Source organism: Saimiri boliviensis, chromosome 2 (genome assembly GCF_048565385.1).
Source record: "Saimiri boliviensis isolate mSaiBol1 chromosome 2, mSaiBol1.pri, whole genome shotgun sequence".
In the NCBI taxonomy this organism is placed as follows: domain Eukaryota; kingdom Metazoa; phylum Chordata; class Mammalia; order Primates; family Cebidae; genus Saimiri; species Saimiri boliviensis.
This window is the reverse complement of record NC_133450.1, coordinates 187,360,011-187,381,854: the sequence shown is the minus strand read 5'-3', so window position 1 is coordinate 187,381,854 and position 21,844 is coordinate 187,360,011. Positions and strand designations below refer to the sequence as shown.

At 38.9% G+C, this 21,844-nt stretch overlaps 1 protein-coding gene across 5 annotated transcripts in view; it reads right to left on the bottom strand.

Annotated features, from left to right (window-relative positions):
* UNC13B (unc-13 homolog B) overlaps positions 1 to 21,844 on the bottom strand; it is a 237,284-nt gene that overhangs the window by 121,040 nt on the left and 94,400 nt on the right. For all 5 annotated transcript variants that reach the window (XM_074395019.1, XM_074395017.1, XM_074395018.1 and 2 more), the window contains exon 7: positions 21,363 to 21,420. In XM_074395019.1, coding sequence (XP_074251120.1) covers positions 21,363 to 21,420 — 58 coding nt within the window. The remainder of the gene's footprint in view (positions 1 to 21,362; positions 21,421 to 21,844) is intronic.

The window sequence follows — 21,844 nt, the reverse complement described above, 5'->3', positions numbered from 1 at the left end:
ACCCATACTGGAGTGCAGTGACAATCATGGCTCACTGCAGCCTCAACCAATCCTCCCACTTCAGCCTCCTGAGAAGGTGGGACTAAAGGTGCATACCATCACACCCGGCTAATTTTGTATTTTCTGTAAAGATGGGGGTCTCACTATGTTGCCCAGGCTGGTCTCGAACTCCTGAGCTCAAGCAATTCACCTGCCTCAGGCTCCCAAAGTGCTGGGATGAGGTGTGAATCATCATGCCTGGCCATCTTTTAATTTTAATAAGAATTACTTGAGGCTCTTGTTTAGAATGCAGACTTTAAACTCTACTCACAGAGATTCTAATTCAAAGGGCTTGGAGTGGCTTAGGAATCTACATTTTTGTTATAGTTGGAATCTTTTTTTTTTTTTTTGAGACGGAGTCTCACTCTGTCACCCAGGCTGGAGTGCAATGGCGCGATCTCGGCTCACTGCAACCTCCGCCCCCCAGGTTCAAGCGTTTCTCTTGCCTCAGCCTCCTGAGTAGCTGGGACTACAGGCGCGTGCAACCGTGTCCAGCTAATTTTTGTATTTTTAGTAGAGACAGGGTTTCAACATCTTGGCCAGGCTGGTTTTGAACTCCTGACCTCGTGATCCACCCGCCTCGGCCTCCCAAAGTGCTGGGATTACAGGCGTGAGCCACCGCGCCCAGTCTTGGAATCTATCTTTCTTAACAAGCAACTTGGTGACTCTCATGCCAATGATTCTTGAATGACATTGCAAAAAACACTATAGAATTTCCTATATGTGAAAGCCACAGTCTCTCAGACAGAATAACACCCCCATGCTAATGGAGGAAGAAGGCAGCCAGACCCACTATGCGATCACACAGTGAAAAAAATTCTAGCGGTTCTAAGACCAAACTGCATCCTCTTTCCTAGAAGGTAAACCTCTGCACTTATCCCCCTCCCTTGGCTGGCGGAGTAGGCTATAGCAACATACTCACAGGCTTCTTCGTCTGCACATTTTATCTTGTTTCTAGTGGAAAATGTAAGAAATCAGAAATAGTGACATTAAAAAAATAAGGTCTATAATTATCAAACGAAACACTCCCAGGCAACTGTTAACACCACTCATTAGTAGTCCAATACTGGCTAATTATTCCATGACATTAAAATGATGGAATACTTAAGCCCCAGACTCCATGTGAACAGCCATGTGTCCAGGCAATGACAGGAACTCACCTATCAATTACTAAATTGTAGTAATTACCAGGTAGCTCACAAAGGACCATAAACTCAAACACTAGAAATTATTCTCTTCCCTTTTTCTAGACAGTTGATTAGGTAAGTACTGTAGAATTTCTCTTTCTATGTAAAACAGTAGTAAAGAACCTATAATTAAGGGAAGCACTTCAAATCGAAAATAGGAAAATAACAAAAACTATTCACCAACCTTACTTGTGAATATAGATAGAAAAATCCAAAACGAAATACAAGCAAATCGAACCTATCATTAGAGTTAAATAATTTACCATAACCAAGTAGGATATATTTTAGAAAGGCCAAGATGATTTATTAATAGAAATTGATTAATACACTCATTATATTAGTAAGTCAAAGAAAAATACCCATGAACAATTGGTTAAGTACTATTAAGGGATTTTGAAATGTTCAACATCCACTCATGTTTTTTAATATAAAAGCTCTATTGAAGTATAAGACACAGAAAAATGCACAAATCATAACTGTACTGATCAATGTGTGTGTTTGTGTGTGTGTGTGTTTGAGACAGTCTTGCTCTGTCACCCAGGATAGAGTATAGTGACATGATCTCGGTTCACTGCAACTTCCGCCTCCTGGGTCCAAGCAATTCTCCTGCCTCAGCCTCCCGAGTAGCTGGGACTACAGGCGCTCACCACCATACCTGGCTAATTTTTGTATTTTTAGTACAGACAGGATTCCACCATGTTGGTCAGGCTGGTCTCGAACCAGGGTGTGGTAGCATGTGCCTGTAGTCCCAGCTACTCAGGAAGCTGAGGCAGGAGAATCTCTTGAACCCAGAAGGCAGGCAGAGGTTGCAGTGAGCCATGATCACAGCCACTGCACTCCAGCCTGGGTGACAGAGTGAGAGTCCATCTCAAAATTAATTAATTAATTAATTAATTTAATTAAATATATATCTATGATATCAGAAAGAAAAAAACAAGCAAAAATGAACTCTAGTGTTTAAAGATGCATACTTGGGTGATAACATAAAAAGAACAAGAAGGGAGTAATTATCACAAAAGTTGGGATAGTAGGTACTTTTAGGGAGGAGGGGGTTGTGATTGGCAAGAGGCATATGGAGGCTTTCTGGGATGGTTGGCAAAAGTCTATCTTTTGCCCTCCTTATACTAATATATTTAAACATTTGTTTTATGAAGCTGTCTAGATATGTCTGTAATATTCTATCATTAAAAATATTTTTAATGCAGCAAACTGCTCATATCACTATAATCACTGCTATCTAATTGTTTCATTCCTCTGCATAAAGTCATCAAAGGCTCCCCCTTATCTTCAAGATAAAATATGAACAGCTTGAGGCCAGGTACAGTGGCTCATGCCTCTAATCGCAGTACTTTGGGAGGCAGAGGTGGGTGGGTCACCTGAGGTCAGGAGTTCAAGGCCAGCGTGGCTAACATAGTGAAACCCCGTCTCTACTAAAAATGCAAAAATTAGCCAACCCGGGAGGCAGAGGTTGCAGTGAGCCAAGATCACGTCACTGCACTCCAGCCTGAATGACAGATTGAGACTCCATTTCAAAAAATAAAAAAAATAAAAATAAATGAACAGTTTGCTATGGCATTCAAGCCCTTCATGATATGAGTTATCTGTGTCTCTCTGGCTTCATCTGACCCTTCCCCACTCTTCTTATTCTCTCCCCTCAAGCCATCCAGAATTTTCAACTTGCAGTATCCCAAGGTACCTTAAGTCATGTTTTTTCATCTTAGTGTCCTTGTACCATGAACTCTTTTCTCCTTCTTCACTTAACTATCTGCTACTCCATCCTTCAGGACTCAATTTATGCCAAGGATTTGGGGAGAGGTAGAAATGAAAAGGTAAACCACAGAAGATTTTTAGGGCAGTGAAACTATTCTATACTATAAGGGTGGATATGTGTCATTACACATTTGTCAAAATTCATAGAACGTACAACACAAAGAGAGAATCCTAATGTAAACTACAGACTTTGTTTGAGATATTATTTCCTCTGGGAAGCAGTTCCTAACCACCCCAAATTTTTATTACATTTTCTTTCTCTGTATTCCTTTAATATCAAATACTTACTTTTCTTATTCACTTATCAAATGGTACTACTTATATTTCTTCCTCTTTGGACCTGAGCTCCCAGAGGTCAGGGACTTTCATCTCTTTCTTTTTTTTTTTTTTTTTTTTTTTTTTTTGAGACAGTCTCTCACTCTCAGGCTGCAGTGTAGTGGTACAATCTTGGCTCACTGCAACATCTGCCCCCAGGGTTCAAGTGATTCTCCCACCTCGGCCTCTCAAGTAGCTGTGATTACAAGAGTACGCCACTGTGCCCAGCTAATTTTTGTCTTTTTAGTGGAGACAGGTTTTACCATGTTGGCCAGGCTGGTCTTGAAGTCCTGACCTCAAGTGATCCACCCACCTCAGCTTCCCAAAGTGCTAGGATTACAGGCATTAACCACCATGCCCAGCCGAGAGACTTTCATCTCTATATCCCCAGTACCTAGCATAGTTCTTGGCATGAGGAACAGGTAATCCAATAATTGTTTGTGTAATGAACAATTTTATGAATTGTTGACAATCATTTTATCAAATTCATTTCTAACCACTTTTACCCATGAAACCTGCAACAAGAAGCCATCAGATGACCATGCTTTTATAGTAATAACTGACCTTTATGCATATACAACACACATTGTACTCAGCATAGACACTTAAGTGCTACTAGAAAATAAAACCTTGATACATTAATCTGACATTTTTAACATGGTTAATTGTGTGTAATTGTAATTGAACATAAATGATAATAAGTTGATGTAATGGCTTCAGTTTACCACCTCAAATTTCCTTTTGGAGGAAGGCAGGATAGAAATAAATAAATGAGTCAGAAGACTGCAATTAACATTATTTTTATCAGCCAAACCATATTGTAATAGTTTCTCTCTTTTCTTTGTTAGTTTGCCAGCACCTATAATCAGCATCAATATCAGTTGCTTCCACTGATAGCAGCTATCTAGTGTAAAACTCATCACCCACCCTTACTGACAGTCCTAGGCCCACTGCACTGCTCTACCATTAAAATAAGACACCTTCTGCACTCACTCTAAGGAGTCCATAACTAGTATATTTTCCTGTCTCTGAGAGTCTTAGTCCTAGACTGGAGGTACCAGAAGCTATCGACTGGCTGATCCTTTACTCCCCACTCCCCAATAGAATGAGGTAGTAGGGAAGAAGAATGTTCCAGCCAGTAAGAGATTCCTTGACCAGGACTGGGGAAGTGGGATGAGGTGGAGTATTGTACCTTTTGAACCTTTTCTTCCTACTTTTCATTTATCCTACTATGAATAATCTCTTTTTTCAAACAGTACATTCCAAATAACTTGTTCAAAAGTCATCTGTAAACTCATCTTTTCCAGAAAGCCTTTCTGCACAAACTTTATGCCATCCTCAACCATTTGCTTCTTATTCTGTCACCTCAGCACTTTCCTCTCTACTTCCACAATATTATTATTGAAAATGAAATCAAAGAATTACCCAAAATTAACATGTAAGCAGAAAGACAGAAGTTAAACCAGAATAAGAACTTTGACCAGGACACCAAACAAAAGGCCCAGTTATCAAGACCTCTTTTTGGGGAGTCAGAAAATCAGAGGACCCAGATGGTAGAAGAGAGAAAGACAGGCTAAGGAGGCGAGCAGAAAGGAGACTCAGTGAATCATGGCACAGGAACTGTTTGCCTGTGGCTATCCTCAGTGTGCCATCTTTGCAATATAACTTGTAGGAAGGTTGACTATTCCTAAAAGCTAAGGGAAGATAGCACTCTCATACTTTGTTAGTGGGAATATAAATAGTATGGCCTTCATAGTGGGCAATTTTGTAATATATTTCAAAATTCAAATGCATTGTTAAATGCACAGTGTTTTGGCCCAGCAATCCCACTTCTAGCTATTCATCCAACAGAGATATTCACACGTGTGTAAAATATATGTATGTAAAATATCAATTTCAGTACTGTAACTGTAAATACTGGAAGCAACTTAAATGTACATTAATCACAATTCTAATCCTATATGCCCAAAAGAACTGAAAACAGCTATTCAAATACTTGGTACACAATTGTTCACAGCAGCACTATTCATAATAGCCAAAAATGGTTAAAAAAAAACAAACCCAAATTGCATCAACTATGAATGGATAAACAAAATATGGTATATACATACAATGAATTCTTATTCAGCCATAAGATGGGATAAAGGACTGATATATGACACAATGGTGAATGAACCTCAAAAACATTATGCTGATAAAGAAACCAGTCACAAAAGATCTAATACTATATGATTTCATTTATGTGAAATATCAAGAATGGGTAAATCCATAGAAGCAGAAAGTAGATCAGTGGTTGCCAAGGGATGGGGTAGACAGAAGGGAGAGTGACAGTTTAATGGGTATCAGGTCTCCTTTGCAGGTGATAAAAATGTTTTGGAACTAGACAGGTAATGGTTCTACAACTTACGAATGTACTAAATGTCACTAAATTATATACTTAAAATGGGTCATTTTATGCTACATGAATTTCACCTCAATTTTTTAAATGTCCTTTATTACGAACCTGTTCCCTAATGTAGTCATACGTATTATGTGGGATAAAAGCAAGACACTGAAAACAGTTCATAGCATACTATCATTTGTGGGGGCAGGGGAATATATATTTATACATTTGTGAATGTATACACTCTTTCTAGAGAAATCCATAGTAAATGGCAATAGTGATTACTTCTGGGTAGAAACTGCATGGCTAAAGGACAGGGTACAGAAAAAAAGTTGTTTTTCATAGCATATATTTTTATATCAAATTTTGTACCTTATACACATGGCTCCTTTCAAAAAATAAAATAAAATGGTGAAAATATCCTACTTATAAGATAAACAAGAATCAGCTACCTACGAAACTCCAGAATGATTAGGATGCTTTAATGCAAGAGCCAATATAGGAGGCACAGAAAACAAGGTGGCAAAAAGGTAGAAGAAAGGTGGCAAAGGAAGAATATGACCTGGGGACCTCTGCCTTCTGGGATTTTAGAAATGAGAAGGAGAAATAGAGGACACTGAAGAAGTGGATGAATCTGCAGAGTGGCGGCCAGCTGGTCATGCAATCCTATTTTCCTGCAGGTCATGTGGTCCTGGGTAAATAAGTAAAGGTAATCCGTGACATAAGGCTCTTCTGCTTCCAGTGCTCACAGAAACAGGTCTTCCGTCAAAGCAACAAAATTTTAGCCACCGAAATTTTAAACGGCCCAAGACTTTAAATTCTACAATGCATTTAAACAGAGAGAAAGTGATAGATGACAACGAGGACTCTAGGTATCTGGAGTAAGAGAAAGAAAAGGCTCCCAAAGAAATGAATCTGCCAAACTGGGTGAGCCCTGTACATCCTGGCTTTTGGAAGAAAATTGTACAGCACAGGGATTCAATTCCTTTGGCAGATTAGCAAGCACATTATGACATCACTCTACTCTAAGCCAGTGCATCTTTGTAATCCTCTCCTCATTCTTTTCATTTATACTACTATGAACAATCTTTCATTTCAATGAACACATTTCGATGAGCTCTTTCAAAAGTAATTTCTAAACATATATTTCTAGAAAACCTTCTTGAACAAACTTTATGCCATTCTTTTTATTCCTTTGCCACCTCAAGACTTTCCTTCTTTCCATGGTATTACCGTGTACTCATCAGGGGTACGTTCCATGGTATTACTGTGGACATACTGTGAATATGTAATCCTAAGTTACATATTCAAGTTGCTGTCTTTGATATTTGCCCTCTTCTGACTTGATTCTAGGTTGTGATTCAGATCTTTTCATTGTTTTTGCATTCTCCCATTAATTCTTTTCTGGCCTCTGCAAATATACTCCCTGGTTTATTTAGTTACTCACTAAGAACGAGAACCCACCTAGAAAACATAAAAACCTTTACAAAGGAGAAAACAAAAAGCTGTATAATGGATGAGCTCCTTTGTACTCAAGGATTTAGATTTCTTTTCTGTAATGCTGGAGCCTGAAAGCTTCATGGGAAAAATTAAGAAAAATATGACAGTTCTGTGTCTGGCATCTGCTTCAATGTCATTTCTACTAAGGATACCCATGAGCATTCTAATGCATATAAATTATCTTACAATATAGCCAACAAAGCTTTAGTTATTGCCAACTTCATATCTCAATGGCCTGAATCTAGTAGTCATAATTATAGAAGCATCCTAGAAATCTACAAGCTCTGGAGAAGGTAAATTTCCATCCCAAAGAAAAAGGGTGCCATCTTCCAGAAAATACTGCAAATTACACTTTCCTTCAATTATCATTGTTTTTTCCTCCTTTTTTGTCTCTAAAGGCGAAATTGTCTTTCCTTAAAACCTGGATGGAATGAGGTTCCTCAGGGGCAAACAACCAAGCATCATTGCCTGAATACCTAACACATCAGAGAGCAAAACTATGAAACCAAAGATTATAGTATGACCCTACCCTCGCAATTCACCAGTCTCACAGAGGGAAAGCACTGCCACTCAGGGAGCAATGATAAATCTAAGAAAAAGTTTTGAGTACATTACTAAACTATACTAAAAGATAATGATGGGTGGTGGGCTAATGGTGTTAGTTCCATTACTATGCTCTAAAACTTTTGTATTTTACATTTATTCTTTCATAATTCAGACAAAAAAGACAATTTGGCCTGGGGTGAGGGGGAGAATTATCATTGAAAGACATTGCATAATTAAATTTTTGACTCATTTTCTAAAAAAAAAAAATTAAGCTGTTGGGAAAGTATACATAAAACCGTGAATAGTTATCCCAGAGTGGAATAGAGGGGGGGAAATTGCAAAGTACTTTCACTTTCTATATTATACATTTCTGAATCATTTGAGAACTTTTTTAGTATACACGTTATATATTTCTTTTTTTTTTTTTTAAGTTTAAAGTAAGAAAGGGACTCAGTAGGTTGGAAGGGGGAAAAAATAACTCTTTCCAACACCGCAAAAAGTGACCACCACAAATTCAAAATTAGTGAGGAAACCAACACATTCTATTGACATAAACTGCAGAAGTTCTTGACCCAGGAGCGAATGTGTGAAAGTCATTCTAGGAGAGTGAATGCAGGCAGAGGAAACATTTCTGTAGTATTCAAGGCCAGGATTTCAGGAAACGATCTTTGTTCTGGAAAGCAACCCAGAAAATAAACAAAATAAACCATCTATTCCCTATGGTTTTTGTTTGTTTGTTTGTTTGTTTCCTTTTCTTTTCTTTGAGAGAGGCTCTCATTCTGTCACCTAGGCTGGAGTGCAATGGCATGATCTTAACTCACTGCAGTCTCAACCTCCTGGGCTCAAGTGATCCTCCCATTTCCACCTCCCAAGCAGCTGGGACTACAGGCACACCACCATGCCCAGCTAATTTTTGTATTTTTTATAGAGATGGGGTTTCATCTCTATAAAACTGGTCTCGAACTCCTAAGCTCAAGCAACCTGCCTACCTCAGCCTCCCAAAGTGCTGGAATTACAGGCACAAGCCACTGCACCCAGCCCCTGTGGCCTTTCAATAAATCCTTAGAACATAGTGAGAACCCAAAAAGGGCACTAATCAAAAAGTATTTAAATCTCAACTGTAAGTTAGTTGTAGAAATTTTATTGTAGTATATGATACTCTAAAACCAATTCAGGCCGGGTGCAGTGGCTCATGCCTATAATCCCAGCACTTTGGGAGGCTGAGGCAGGCGGATCTCTTGATGTCAGGAGTTCAAGACCAGCCTAGCCCACGTGGTGAAACCCTGTCTCTACTAAAAATACAAAAATTAGCCAGGTGTGGTGGCAGGCGCCTGTACTCCCAGCTACTCAGGAGGCTGAGTTAGGACTTAAATCCAGGAGGCAGAGGTCACAGAGCTCAGATCACACCACTACAATCCAACCTGGGCAACAGAGTGAGACCCCATCTCAAAATGAATGAATACAGTAAATAAAATCAATTCAAAGGATGGAAAGAATAATCAAAAGATCTCTCTGATATATATACCTGTATATTTGAACAACAGTGAAACTTCTCAAGTGATTCACAAGAAAATGCTAACAATGATTAATTTTAGGGAGAAGACCTAAGTGGCTGGGGAATAGGAGCAGGAGGGAGACCTTTCACTATACTCTAAAATTTTAAAATTTCCAAACCAAGTATATTACCTATTCAATAAATGATTTAAATTTAATTAAAGCCAAAGGCAGTAGCCACATAAGAAAAGCACATGTTTCTGAATGGCAAATTATATCCAACGAGATTTTTGCCATCACAGGGCAGTAGTACAGCAGAAAGAACACAGATATTTGTGTCAAGCAGACCAAAGTTTTAGCCCTAGTTCACCCATTTCCTAGAAACAAGTGATGCAGAAAAAGATAACTGGTTAGGAGACTTGGGAGGAAAAAAAGACTCTGAGCTGCTCTTCATAATACCATGCAAAGTGGCCATCAAGAATTCTTAACTTTATCCAGCCAAGGTAAAGAAAAGAAAAAAAGAATTCAAAACTAACAAGAGAACCAATACATTCCGCAACTTTAAATCATAAATGACTTGAGAGCACAGAATTTTAACCTAGAGGACACTGAACAAAATGCTCCAAACCCATGATATCTATTGAAGTATGATTTCACAGTATGACAAAAAATGATTGGGAAAGTTATGGAGCTGGACATCTCTTTTATGAGGTAGCACTGCAATGGATGCAGCTAAAGGCCAGCTGGTGTAGGGACGAAATAGCTCACTCAAAGGGCCTTGAATTTAAGTGAATAGCTTGCATATTATTTTATGGCTTCAAGAAGTGGATACATTTGTAATTAAACCCAAAGTAGCAATGTCCCAGAAGACCCTGGGCATCAGGAGTGAGTTCAATAATCTCTCAGGTCTCCCAGGATTATCTCTGACATCTGTCCCCCAAATTTCAATGTGGGGCATTCTTTATGAAGGCTGTCAGAAGTCCTAGCAGGCTGTGCTAATGTCTTCAAAAGGCCTGCCACAGAACAGCAACATGTCATTACAAGAGGATACAGAAGATAGATTTTCTGAGTTCTGTCTCTTCAAAATTTAGTTATGGTGAGAGATTCTGGTTCTCTTTAAGATATTATTAGAAACATGGATTAATCTACTATATGCTCTTTAATCTGTAAGACATGAAAATTCTTGACTGGGTGCAGCGGCTCACACCTGTAATCCCAGCAGTTAGGAAGGCTAAGGCAGAGGATTGCTTGAGGCCAGGAGTCTGAAACCAGCCTAGGCAACACGGTGAGACCCCATTTCTACAAAAAAAAGAAAAGAAAAAAAAAGAATGGTAGTGCTAGTTGAGAGTGCGAACATTCTCAACACAAAGCTCTCTAAGAGATGTATCTCCTGATAGGCAGGGGTTATCAGCATGATGGCTACAGTCATATGGAAAATAAGTAATATAGACATAAATTTCTGGAGAACAGACCACAAGATCTGGTACTAGTGAGGCCTTTTTTTTTTTTTTTTTTTTTTTTTTTTTTGGAGCTGTATGAGGTAGCTGGGTCTGATGGTCAGGCAGCACTAGGTCCTCTCGAGTTGGTGTCCTCTGGCATGAAATGGTGGAGTGATAGTCCCATACTCTACATGATCAAGCTTTGACACAGTAATTGCCACTTGGGTCAGCTCCATCTGGCTGTGGTAGGTCCAGAACAAAAGAAAGATATCCTGGATGAAAAACAGGTAGACAACATTTCCTATTCTACTGGAAGTCCATAACACCCAAGTAGGAAAGCAAGTCCTAGCCTCCATTGAGAGGCAGCCAACACAGGACACAGACCTAAAACTAGTTTTGTTCCTGGTAGGTGGGAAAATGAGACTAAGAGAAGCACTGGCAGTACCTGCCTAGAATTTTGTTTGTAGTTGATTTTAGTTGGGGATTACACCATCACCTGCAGAGCAGGTAGGAACCTAATTTTCCAAGTGGGGAATACCTAGTTATATATACAGAATGGCCCATTTCTCTGCCTCCCCTAACAGGTAGAATATTAGAAATTAAGGCAGGTAATAGAATGGCAGTGAACAGTTTTAGATGGAGACCAAGAATAATAAGAGGCTACAAGAAGAGTATTTGACTATGGTGCATACTATGGATATGAGTATTAGGTCTAATGCCTGAAAAGTAGTGGAAATCTCCTGCTTCCTGTCTAAAAATCAACAAATACCAATGCAATGGACACCAGGATCAGGACATCTGAAAATAAGAGTTGAAAATGAGGAAGGGTAAGCAATTTTATTAAACATGTCTCTTTGGGGTATGCTGGTAAAAGAAATTCTTTTGAAGTTTGTAGTGATCAAATAATTTGTCACAACCCAGCAACCAAGCAGTATATTACAGTGCTTCTGAATGTTTGGTCATTTGTTATTCATGATGTGACTCACATCCAACTGTTCTGAACTGATTCATTCTTCAAGAAAATTTTTAAACAATATGTTGAGTTATGCCCTGTTTTACTAATTTAAAAGAATGATTCATACTTAGGACATTTTGGTTTATGATTTATATAGATAACTAATTATAGGCAATACTGTAACAAAACCAGTGAAACAAACCCTTCATAGGTAGCCAGAAAAATCTCTTTGAAACTCCAAGGTGGGCTGTATCTCAAGTGAAAGTTCAAGCTATCTTTGAGATAATACATATAGAAATAACATAGATCTCAGAAACTTTTTGTTTCAGACAGGTAAGTGGTTAAGGGAGACTTCAAGGATATCATCAATAAAAGGTACACCACAACTCTAAAAGCTACTTAGAATTTTCAGTGAAGGAATCACTGCTATTGTTGAACTAAACTATGTCAATCTCAACAATAAACTATCATTCAACTAATTCTCAAATTCAAACTAAAAAAGTGAATCTACAATAACTTGCTTCTGTATGGTTAGGCCTGGGGTCATTTAAAAATATTTATCTATTTTTAAATCATGATAAAAAATTCATGTTCTTTGGAGGAAATCTAGAAAGCGCAATAAAGTATAAAGAAAAAATAAAACACGCCGGGCGTGGTGGCTCATGTCTGTAATCCAGCACTTTGGGAGGCCATGATGGGTGGATCATTTGAGGTCAGGAGTTCAAGACCAGCCTGGCCAACATGGTGAAGCCCTGTCTCTACTAAAAATACAGGTGTGGTGGTAGGCGCCTATAGTCCCAGCTACTCAGGAGGCTGAGGCGGAGAATCGCTTGAACCTGGGAGGCAGAGGTTGCAGTGGGCCGAGATTGTACCACTGCTCTACAGCCTGGGCAACAGGGTAAGACTCCCTAAAAAAGAAAGAAAGAAAGAAAACTTACCTATAATCCTACCACTGAAAGCCATTATTAAAACTACATTTCCTTGGGGTTTTTCTATGTACATGTGTACATAACTTATTTTTTAGATAAGTGGGATCATCTTAATCAGGTTAGGATCCTATTTTTTAAAACTTGTACACATATTTCATGTATCTTAAAAATTTATGTAAAAGTATATGATTCTATCATATGGAAACCATAATTATACATTCTTCCTTTCTTTGGAATTTTTCATCATTATAAATAAAAACTATACATAAATCTTCCTTTGTGCTTCTAGTTATTTTCCTTGAACACTTCCTAGAAGTAAAATCATTAAGTTAGAAAGGTTATACTAATTTATATGCCCTAGCAGTGTAAGTAGTCATTATCTATCTATCTATCTATCTATCTATCTATCTATCTATATATATATAGAGAGAGAGAGAATATGAATGAAAGAAGGCCAGGAAAAACTTTCTATCTATCTATCTATCTATCTATCTATCTATCTATCTATCTATCTATCTAGAGAGAGAGAGAGAGAGAGAGAAAATGAATGAATGAAAGAAGGCCAGGAAAAACTTTGTGATGAGGGTGTTAATTGGTGCTACCAGTATAAACATAGTTGTGTTTCCTAGTTCTATCCAAAGAGCCAAGAACCAAGAGCACTCCTTGGCAATGAGCAAAACTAGTGCCAAGATCTTGATTTCTAAATACCATTCCCCACTAAAAATAACCGGGCTCACTGGAGAAATTACTTATTCTAGGACTGAGGAGGCAAAGTACAAGATGAGCTTGGAACATTTTGTAATAAGGAAGGAAGGAAGTGGTCAAAGAACGATAGGGTCATATCAAAAGGACACAAGATCCAGTTAAAAGGAACACTCATAGGCCAAATTTGGGACAATTTGAACATCAAAGAAAATGACAGAACAGGAACACAAAACAATGGAGTCAAAAAAAGAATCGTGTGCATAATGATACTCATTTTAAAAAAGGGGTAGGGGGTGTGAGAAGAGGGAAAGCTCTTCTTTACAAAAGACTGACAACTACTCAGTAAAATAAAAGTGTGACACAGTAAGAAATAAATATTTGGTCTCTGCCCCCCAGTTCTTGGCACAAAGTTTCTAAATCGCTTTTAACTCCTTGAGTAATAGGGATAAGAAGAATGTCTTTTGTTACTCATAATAAGCCCCTTTCAATCATAATGTGGTAACTCTTGGAGGATGGAGGCAAGTGGCCACAAGAACCAACTTTGTGATTAGAGGGTTAGGACTTTCAGTCCCACTTCCCAATCTCCAGGGAGAAAAGAGGAGTTGAATGTTGATCTAATTAATCACCACTGGTCAATGACTTAACCAATCATACCTACATAATGAAGTCTCCATAAAAACCCCAACCAAAGGGGTTTAGAGAGTTTCCACATTGGTAAACAAAAATGCACCCACATGAAGGGAGAGTAGTGTACCAAAACTCCACAGGGACAGAGGTCCTGTGCTCAGACTCTTCTGAACTTCCCCCAGTGTATCTCTTCAACTGGCTATTTGTCTGTATCCTTTAAAATATCCTTTTTTTCCCCATTTTTTAAAATTGCCAATTTATTTTTTCTACCCAATCCAGTATCAATGACATGCAAAAGGATATAAACAGACTATCATGATTATTTACAGGATAATACACCAAACAATTACCAAGGAACAAATCCTTCAAAGTAACAAATTGTTGCTTATCCATGTCCACTCAACTGTACAAAGTTTATTTCTAGGACAATTTCCCAGTTCTCTGGGAAGGAAGTTCTGTGAATTTGTACCTTCCATAATGGTCAAGCAAACATGCTAAGAGCTGATACCATCATGTTTTAATACTAACAGCCAAGAAAGGCTTTTAAAGAACACTCTATAACTTTCAGGCCAGTGTTACAGCATCAGTGGGCTCATAGGCAGGATGTGACTTCATCAAAGGAAATGCTTTTCTCCTCTTGGCCTCCCTAAGGCCCCCCTCCTAGTACACAGGAGAAGGAGCTCCCCTTAATAACACCCTAGTTCCAACAGATGGTGTGGAGATTATCAACAAAAAAATATCCTTTTAATCAATGAGTAATACCAAATTAACTGTTTTCCTCGGTTCTGAGAGCCATTCTAGCAAATTATTGAACCTGAGGAGGGGCTTGCGGGAACTCCAGTTTATAGACAGTTGGTCAGAAGTTCAGGTAGTAATCTGGGATTTATGATTGGTGTTTAAAGTACCAGGCAGTCTTGTGGGACTGGGCCCTTAACCTGTAGGGTCTGCACTAACTCCACATCTCTAGTGTCAGAATTAAGTCATGAGACACCCAGTTGATGTCAGCAGAGAATTGCTTGGTATGGAAAACATACTCACTTGGTGTCAGAATTGTGCAAGTATACAGAAACTGTTTTTTCCTTTTAAAAAGGAATGACAGAATTAAAACATCATCATTTTGCAACCACAGTGTAATAATAGATTTAGGCAATTTATTTAACCAATGATCAATAAAAATCAATTTATTTAACCAATCCTAAAACTAATGGATGGAAGTTTGCTCAAATAAAAACAGTATACACACAGTCTCAAAGTATCACTGCCACTACACACTTAGTTAGAAAGGAGAAAAATATATTTGCAACAAAGAGATCTGGAAAACATCATCTGAACTACTAATTAACATTGTATCATAAATACAGGGACAAATTGACATCAGCTGTGCAGTAACCTGAATCTAAAATGATGAGGAAATAATCAGACAAATCTAGATTTTAGAAAAGTTTGTAAGACAATTTAACTAGATCCTTGTCAGCGGCCTTGTAGAATGTCTATGTCAATGTGGCACCTAGCAACCTTTGCGAGAGCAATTGTTGGTGAAAAGAGGTTCCTCCTTCCCTTCCCGACCTCCCGGGGAGGAGAAAAATGAATGTTTTTCTGCTCTGAATCCAAGTGAGGAGGAGCTTCACAATTCACAAAGGTTAGGGGTGCCTACAAGAATGGAAGTAGAGCCAGACAGGCTGGATGTCTACTTAGGCAGGAGACTTGCTAATATGAACTGTGTACCTACCTAAGCAGCCAAAAGGAACAGAGGAAGCAGGTCTGGGAGGCAGAGAAGAGAATGGAACTGCCTGCCTATCCTTTGTTTCTCAGGGCAAGGATACGTGAGTTCCCATGGGTCATATGAATTCTGTGGAATGTGGCTGAGTTAGAGTTATCTTGATATTTCCCCATTCAAGAAGCCTCTAAGTGATATACCAGCAGCAACAAGCTAAGTACATCTTTCCGTGGCAGGACAAAAGAAGTTGAACCAGAGCAATCACTCACATAAGACCCCAGGGAGTCCCCAAAAATAACTTTTGGAGACTCATACCTGTACCCCAATGAGAAAGCTCGCACTCACCTATCCCTCAGAGGACAAGAACAACCAAGCAGCATCAGCCAGAGAGGCAACAACAGGCAACAACCACCAACAAAGAGATCAATACGTCTCCCAGGAAGACTAACGTTATCACTCTTAGAACACATGCATTCCTCAATCTCAATGTAAGTCTTGCCGCATCCCATGAAGACTGCTGAGTACTGCAGCACTGCAGTGTTTCTGCACCTGTAACCCAGAACTTAAAGTATTTTAAAAACAAAAAAAAGATGATGATAATGATACTGCAGTGAAGTGACTGCCCATGGCATGGATATGTCTTTGTGAACTGGCATTCATCAAGATATTCCAGATCTCCTCTAGTCCTTAGTCACGTGGACAGAGAACATTTATGAGGCATCTGTTATTCCTGCCTGAGTGGTTCCAATAGGACCAGAGCCTCACTTTCCCACTTCTAGAAACCCCAGGAATCATGGGCAACTTGGAGCACATGAATCTCTTTGTGATGGTCCCTCTGCCTAGACACAACACCTAGCCATGCCCTCTTTGATTCCTGCTGCTTTACCAGTGCTCTAACACTGGAAACAGACACAAGGTCCCAATGTGTCTACTCTGGTCATTTACTTTCTTTCCTCATTCTCCTTGCATTTCTCTCCTCTCATTCAAGTCAAAAGAAGCTGCTGTTAATTAGAAATTGAGAGATGCAGGTGAAACTCTGCTCCCTCTCACAACATTAGTCCAGAACATTTTATATATTCTCCTAAAATAGGCTTTAGGAAGCTAAAGCCACAAAAATTATTTCTTCTGCTCTCTGTCTTTCCTTTCTTTCAAGAAATGGGCATAAGTCAGTCAAATACTAGAACTGATAATAATATGGGGGATAGAAAACAAATGGACATAATAAATCACAATAATTACCCAACAACATTTTAAAAATATACCACTGTTACCAAATGAGACAAAAACTTCCCAGAATAAACGTGAACACAGAATATTGCTACTGGATGTTAAAAGAGAAAGGTTTGGCCGGGCGCGGTGGCTCAAGCCTGTAATCCCAGCACTTTGGGAGGCCAAGGCGGGTGGATCACGAGATCAAGAGATCGAGACCATCCTGGTCAACATGGTGAAACCCTGTCTCTACTAAAAATACTAAAAATTAGCTGGGCATGGTGGCGTGTGCCTGTAATCCCAGCTACTCAGGAGGCTGAGGCAGGAGAATTGCCTGAACCCAGGAGGCGGAGGTTGCAGTGAGCCGAGATCGCGCCATTGCACTCCAGCCTGGGCAACAAGAGCGAAACTCTGTCTCAAAAAAAAAAAGAGAAAGGTTTGACCTGAGACAAAATATTGGGAGAAGCAGTAGTTTGTCTCAATACTTTTAAAGAATCCCATCATCTTTAAGCAAGTAACTGGGGCTAGAGTAACTCTTTTCATTGTTTAATTTTTTAAACTTACCTGTTTTTAAATAGAGACCAGGTTCTCACTATGTTGCCCAGGCTGGTCTCAAACTCCTGACCTCAAGGGATTCTCCTGCCTTGGCTTCCCAAAGTGCTGGGATTACAGGAATGAGCCACCACTTCCAGTCAAAGTTAACTCTTGTATCAAAGGGAGAGTTTCTTTAGAGCAGTAGCCCAGTGATTTCTGAAAATACTTTGGAAAAACCTTATAAATAGCTGCAGAGGATTGAGCCTAACATTCGGGGTAGTGGAGGCACCATCTATGTGAAGGCATTTGAGGACTAGGAAGTAATAGGGTCATATGATGCTACAGCTAAAAGAGTCCTAGAGATCATCTAAAATGACACTTCCATTTATTACGTCAAGAAACTGAAGTTGACAGTAGGAAGACTTCCAAAGTCACAGAGAAACAGCAGCAAACCCAGGTTAAGAACAAGGACTCAACTGGGCTTAGTGGTTCAACGCTTATAATCCCAGCAGTTTTGGAGACCAAGGCACACAGATCATTTGAGGTCAGAAGTTCAAGACCAGTCTGGCCAACATGGTGAAACTCCTTCTCTACTAAAAATACAAAAATTAGCCAGGTGTGGTGACACATGCCTGTAGTCCCAGCCATTTGGGAGGCTGAGGCAGGAGGAGTGCTTGAATGTGGGAAGAAAAGCTTACAGTGAGCCAAGACTGCAACACTGCACTCCAGCGCAAACAATGGAGCGAGACTCCGTCTCGAGAAAGGAAAGAAAGGAAAGGGAAGGGGAAAGGAAAAGAAAAAAGAAAAGAAGAAAAAGGAAAAGGGAAAAGGAAAGGAAGGGGAAAAAAGGATGGAAAGAGAGAGAAAGAAAAGAAAAGGAGGAAGGAAGGATGGCTGAAGAAACAGGACAATAAATAAAATATGTAGAAGGAAGGATAAAGAGGACAATAAATGAAATGTGTAGTTCTTGACTAGATCATGGCGGGGGAGGGCTATGAAAGTATATCAGAGAGATATCTTCACTCCTCTGTTTGTTACAGCACTGTCCACAATAGGCAAGATTTGGAAGCAGCCTAAGTATCTATCAACAGATGAATGGAAAAGAAAAATGTGGTATATAAATACAATGGAGTACTATTTATCCATAAAAAAAGAATGAGATCCTGCCATTTACAACAATACAGATGGAACTGGAGGACATTATGTTGCATGAAATAAGCCAGGCACAGAAAGATAAACTTCACATGTTCTTACTCATTTGTGGGAGCTAAAAATTAAAACAATTTGAATTCATGGAGACAGAGTAGAAGGATGATTACCAGAAGCTGGGAAGGGGAGTTGGCAGTGGGAGGAGAGTATGGATGGTTAATGGGTACAATAAATGAATGAATAAGCTAGAATGAATAAGATCTAATATTTGCAAGCACAGTCGGGTGCCTATAGTCAACAATTTATTACACATTTTTAAATAACTAAAAGAGTATAATTGGAGTATTTGTAACAGAAAGAAATGATAAATGCTTGAGATGATGGATATCTCATTTACCTTGATGTGATTATTCATCGTATGCCTGTATCAAAATACTCATGTACTCCATAAATGCCTACTATGTACCCATAAAAACTAAAAATTAAATTTTTTAAAATGTAAAAAAAAATTGTAATTGCTTTAGTTTTCCAGGAAAAAGAAATAAATAAAATAAAATAAAGCTTTCAAAATATTTTGGGGACAATTCAGGAGATCTTAATATAGACTATATTTTAGACACTATTACTATATCAGTATTAAATTTCTTGATTGTGATCATGGTATTTCAGTTATGTTGGCTTTCCTAGCTCTGAGCAGAAACATACTGATGTGTTATAATGTGTGCAGCTTATATTCAAATGATTCTGAAAATACTTGTGTGTATTTTTGTGTATGTATGTATAGAGACAGAGATAGAGAAAAATGAGAGAAAAATAAGACACGGATGATGGCAAGAGCAAATCTGGCAAAATGCTTGTCGCTGAACCTAGCAAAGAGTAATGAGTGTTCTTGGTACTGTTCTTTCAACTTTTCTATAAGTTTAACATCTCTCAAAATTAAAATATATGAGGGAGCATGCAAAAGACAAGAATGGCTTATTTACAGAAAAATAAAATAGCCTGTAAACATATGAAAAATGTATGAGAATAAAGGTGCTTGATTATTTTAGCTTTTGATTTCCTCCCACCCTCACGGCATTTGCGCTTTAATCACTTCAACTGCATTTCTTCAATGAGACCAGGAAGGAATAGGAAATGAAATCTCAATTGTTACATTTTGCTTCTCATTAGAGTCCTGGGAAAAGGTTTAAAAGATTAAATCAATCAAAATGAACTCATTACAATGAGTTTTGAAAAGGATCTGTAATTCACAACCTGCTTTTAATTCACAACATGCTTTTCAGTCAGATTCTTCTGACCTCCTATGACTTTAAACGTTTGGCCCTAAATGGCAAAAAACGAAAGTTAACAATAAGTCATAGGAAAAATAGGTTTTCTTTAAATTAATTTTGTAAACGTTCACCTCAACCACTGGCCTTTAGTTTTATCGTGATAGTGGCCTATAGAATGTACCAAATGAAAGGCAACCAGCAGATTCACAAACCATGGACAGAGGTTTTCCTTTTCAGAAACAATATGAAGGAAGCAATATAATACAGTAGTTCACACAGAGATAGGGGCTATGAAGTCAGGTTTTCTGTGTTTAAATATTTACTTCACCAGTTACTAGCTATGTGATTTGTGGCGAATTACTCAATCTGTTTATGCTTCAGTTTCCTGATCTCAAAAATGGGAACAACAGTAAAATCTGTCTTAGCGTTGTTGTGATGTTTAAATAAGTTAGTATACTTAAGCTCTTGGAATGGCTCACTGCAGCCTCGATTTCCCAGGCTCAAGCCATCCTCCCACCTCAGCTTTCCAAGTATCTGAGAATACAGGCACATGCCACCACACCTGGCTAATTTTTTTTTTTTTTTTTTTTGGTAGAGATGAGGTCTCAGTATGTTGTCCCAGCTGGTCTCAAACTCCTGGGTTCAAGCAATCCTCCTGCCTCAGCCTCCCAAAGTGCTGGGAACCATGTCCAGCCTATAGTTCTTATTGTTACTAGTAATACAACAACAAATGCTGCAATCATTGGTATCATCTGCTACTTGTAGTTGATGAAGTTTGGCATGAGATTCAGCAAAAACCAGGGCAACACAAAAGTAGCACAATCCTCCCCCAACCCCGGCCACACACATATCACAGGCTGAAAAAGTGAAATAGATCAGACCCTAAGTCAGTCCTTTAGTGTTTCCTCAGGCTGTTTTGAGGGAAACTGAGGAGAAGGTAACAATATACCAAAAATGTTTGGCTCATTTCAAGAAGTAATCTGTGTGATCTTGACAAATTAGTCTCAGGAGAAATAACATGTTCTCTCATTTCAGTCAATTATTCATCAAATTTTATTGAGGTGTACTATGTATCCGGTGTTGAGCCAAATGCAAGGAATATAAAATGGAACAATGTCTATGTCTTTTAAAACTTTATGTTCATGTCCACTAAATATATATATGTCATATGATAGATGTGCACACAGGGTAGAATGGAAGCACACAGAAGAGACCTAAGTTAGAGTTGGAGGAAGGAGAAAACAGCACAAAGATTACCCAGAAGTGATGATATTTAAACTGAGCCTTAAAGACAGGGATAGAGGGGGTCATTCCCCCAGGGCTAGAAGTTAGTAAATGTAGAAAAAAGATAAGCCCTACTCCCCTGCCTACGGTCACACGAAACCAAAACACTTCTCCCTAAAGCTAATAGATAACCATCAGAGGTAGGTGCTTAGACAGATGTGCTTCAGGAATATCTTCTGTTTACACACATGACGTCTCTACCTTCCACAACTCGAATAAGTCTCTACCTTCCACAACTCGAATAAGCCGTGTTTGGAGAAGCGACAGAAAGCTGCAATTAAGGGATTCACAGACAAGTTTCTCACTTACAACACTGGGCGGCAGCAGTGGACAATGGCTTCCTCTGGCTTTCTTCTTGACTAGGATACTAGAAGCAGAAAGGAGAAAAAAAATACAATCAGAGGCCCAAGTAAAGAGAGGAAAAAAAAAAAAAATCACAGCTACCTATAAAAGGGTTTAGTGTTTGGAGACAAAATTTTTATTGAACAGAAACAGAACACCTTGCTCCTATTTTCTCTGTGTGATCCTGACATACAGGCCAGACTATGGGTTATGGGCCTGGCCCAGTGAGACAGACTAAATAAAGCAGGACAGTAAAGAGCTGTCCTGACCAAGGGAACCTGGGCACCCACCCAGCTCTGCCAGGCAGCTGTAGAAGGTTTGACCTTGGAATCCCTAGACTATTTCACTGTCCTCTGAGTTTTCCTGGGGCTAATGTATAGAAGATTTCCCCATTCAGGTGAGCCAGATGAAAACCTGTCTGGGGCTCTTTTCTCACTTCTAAGCAATAG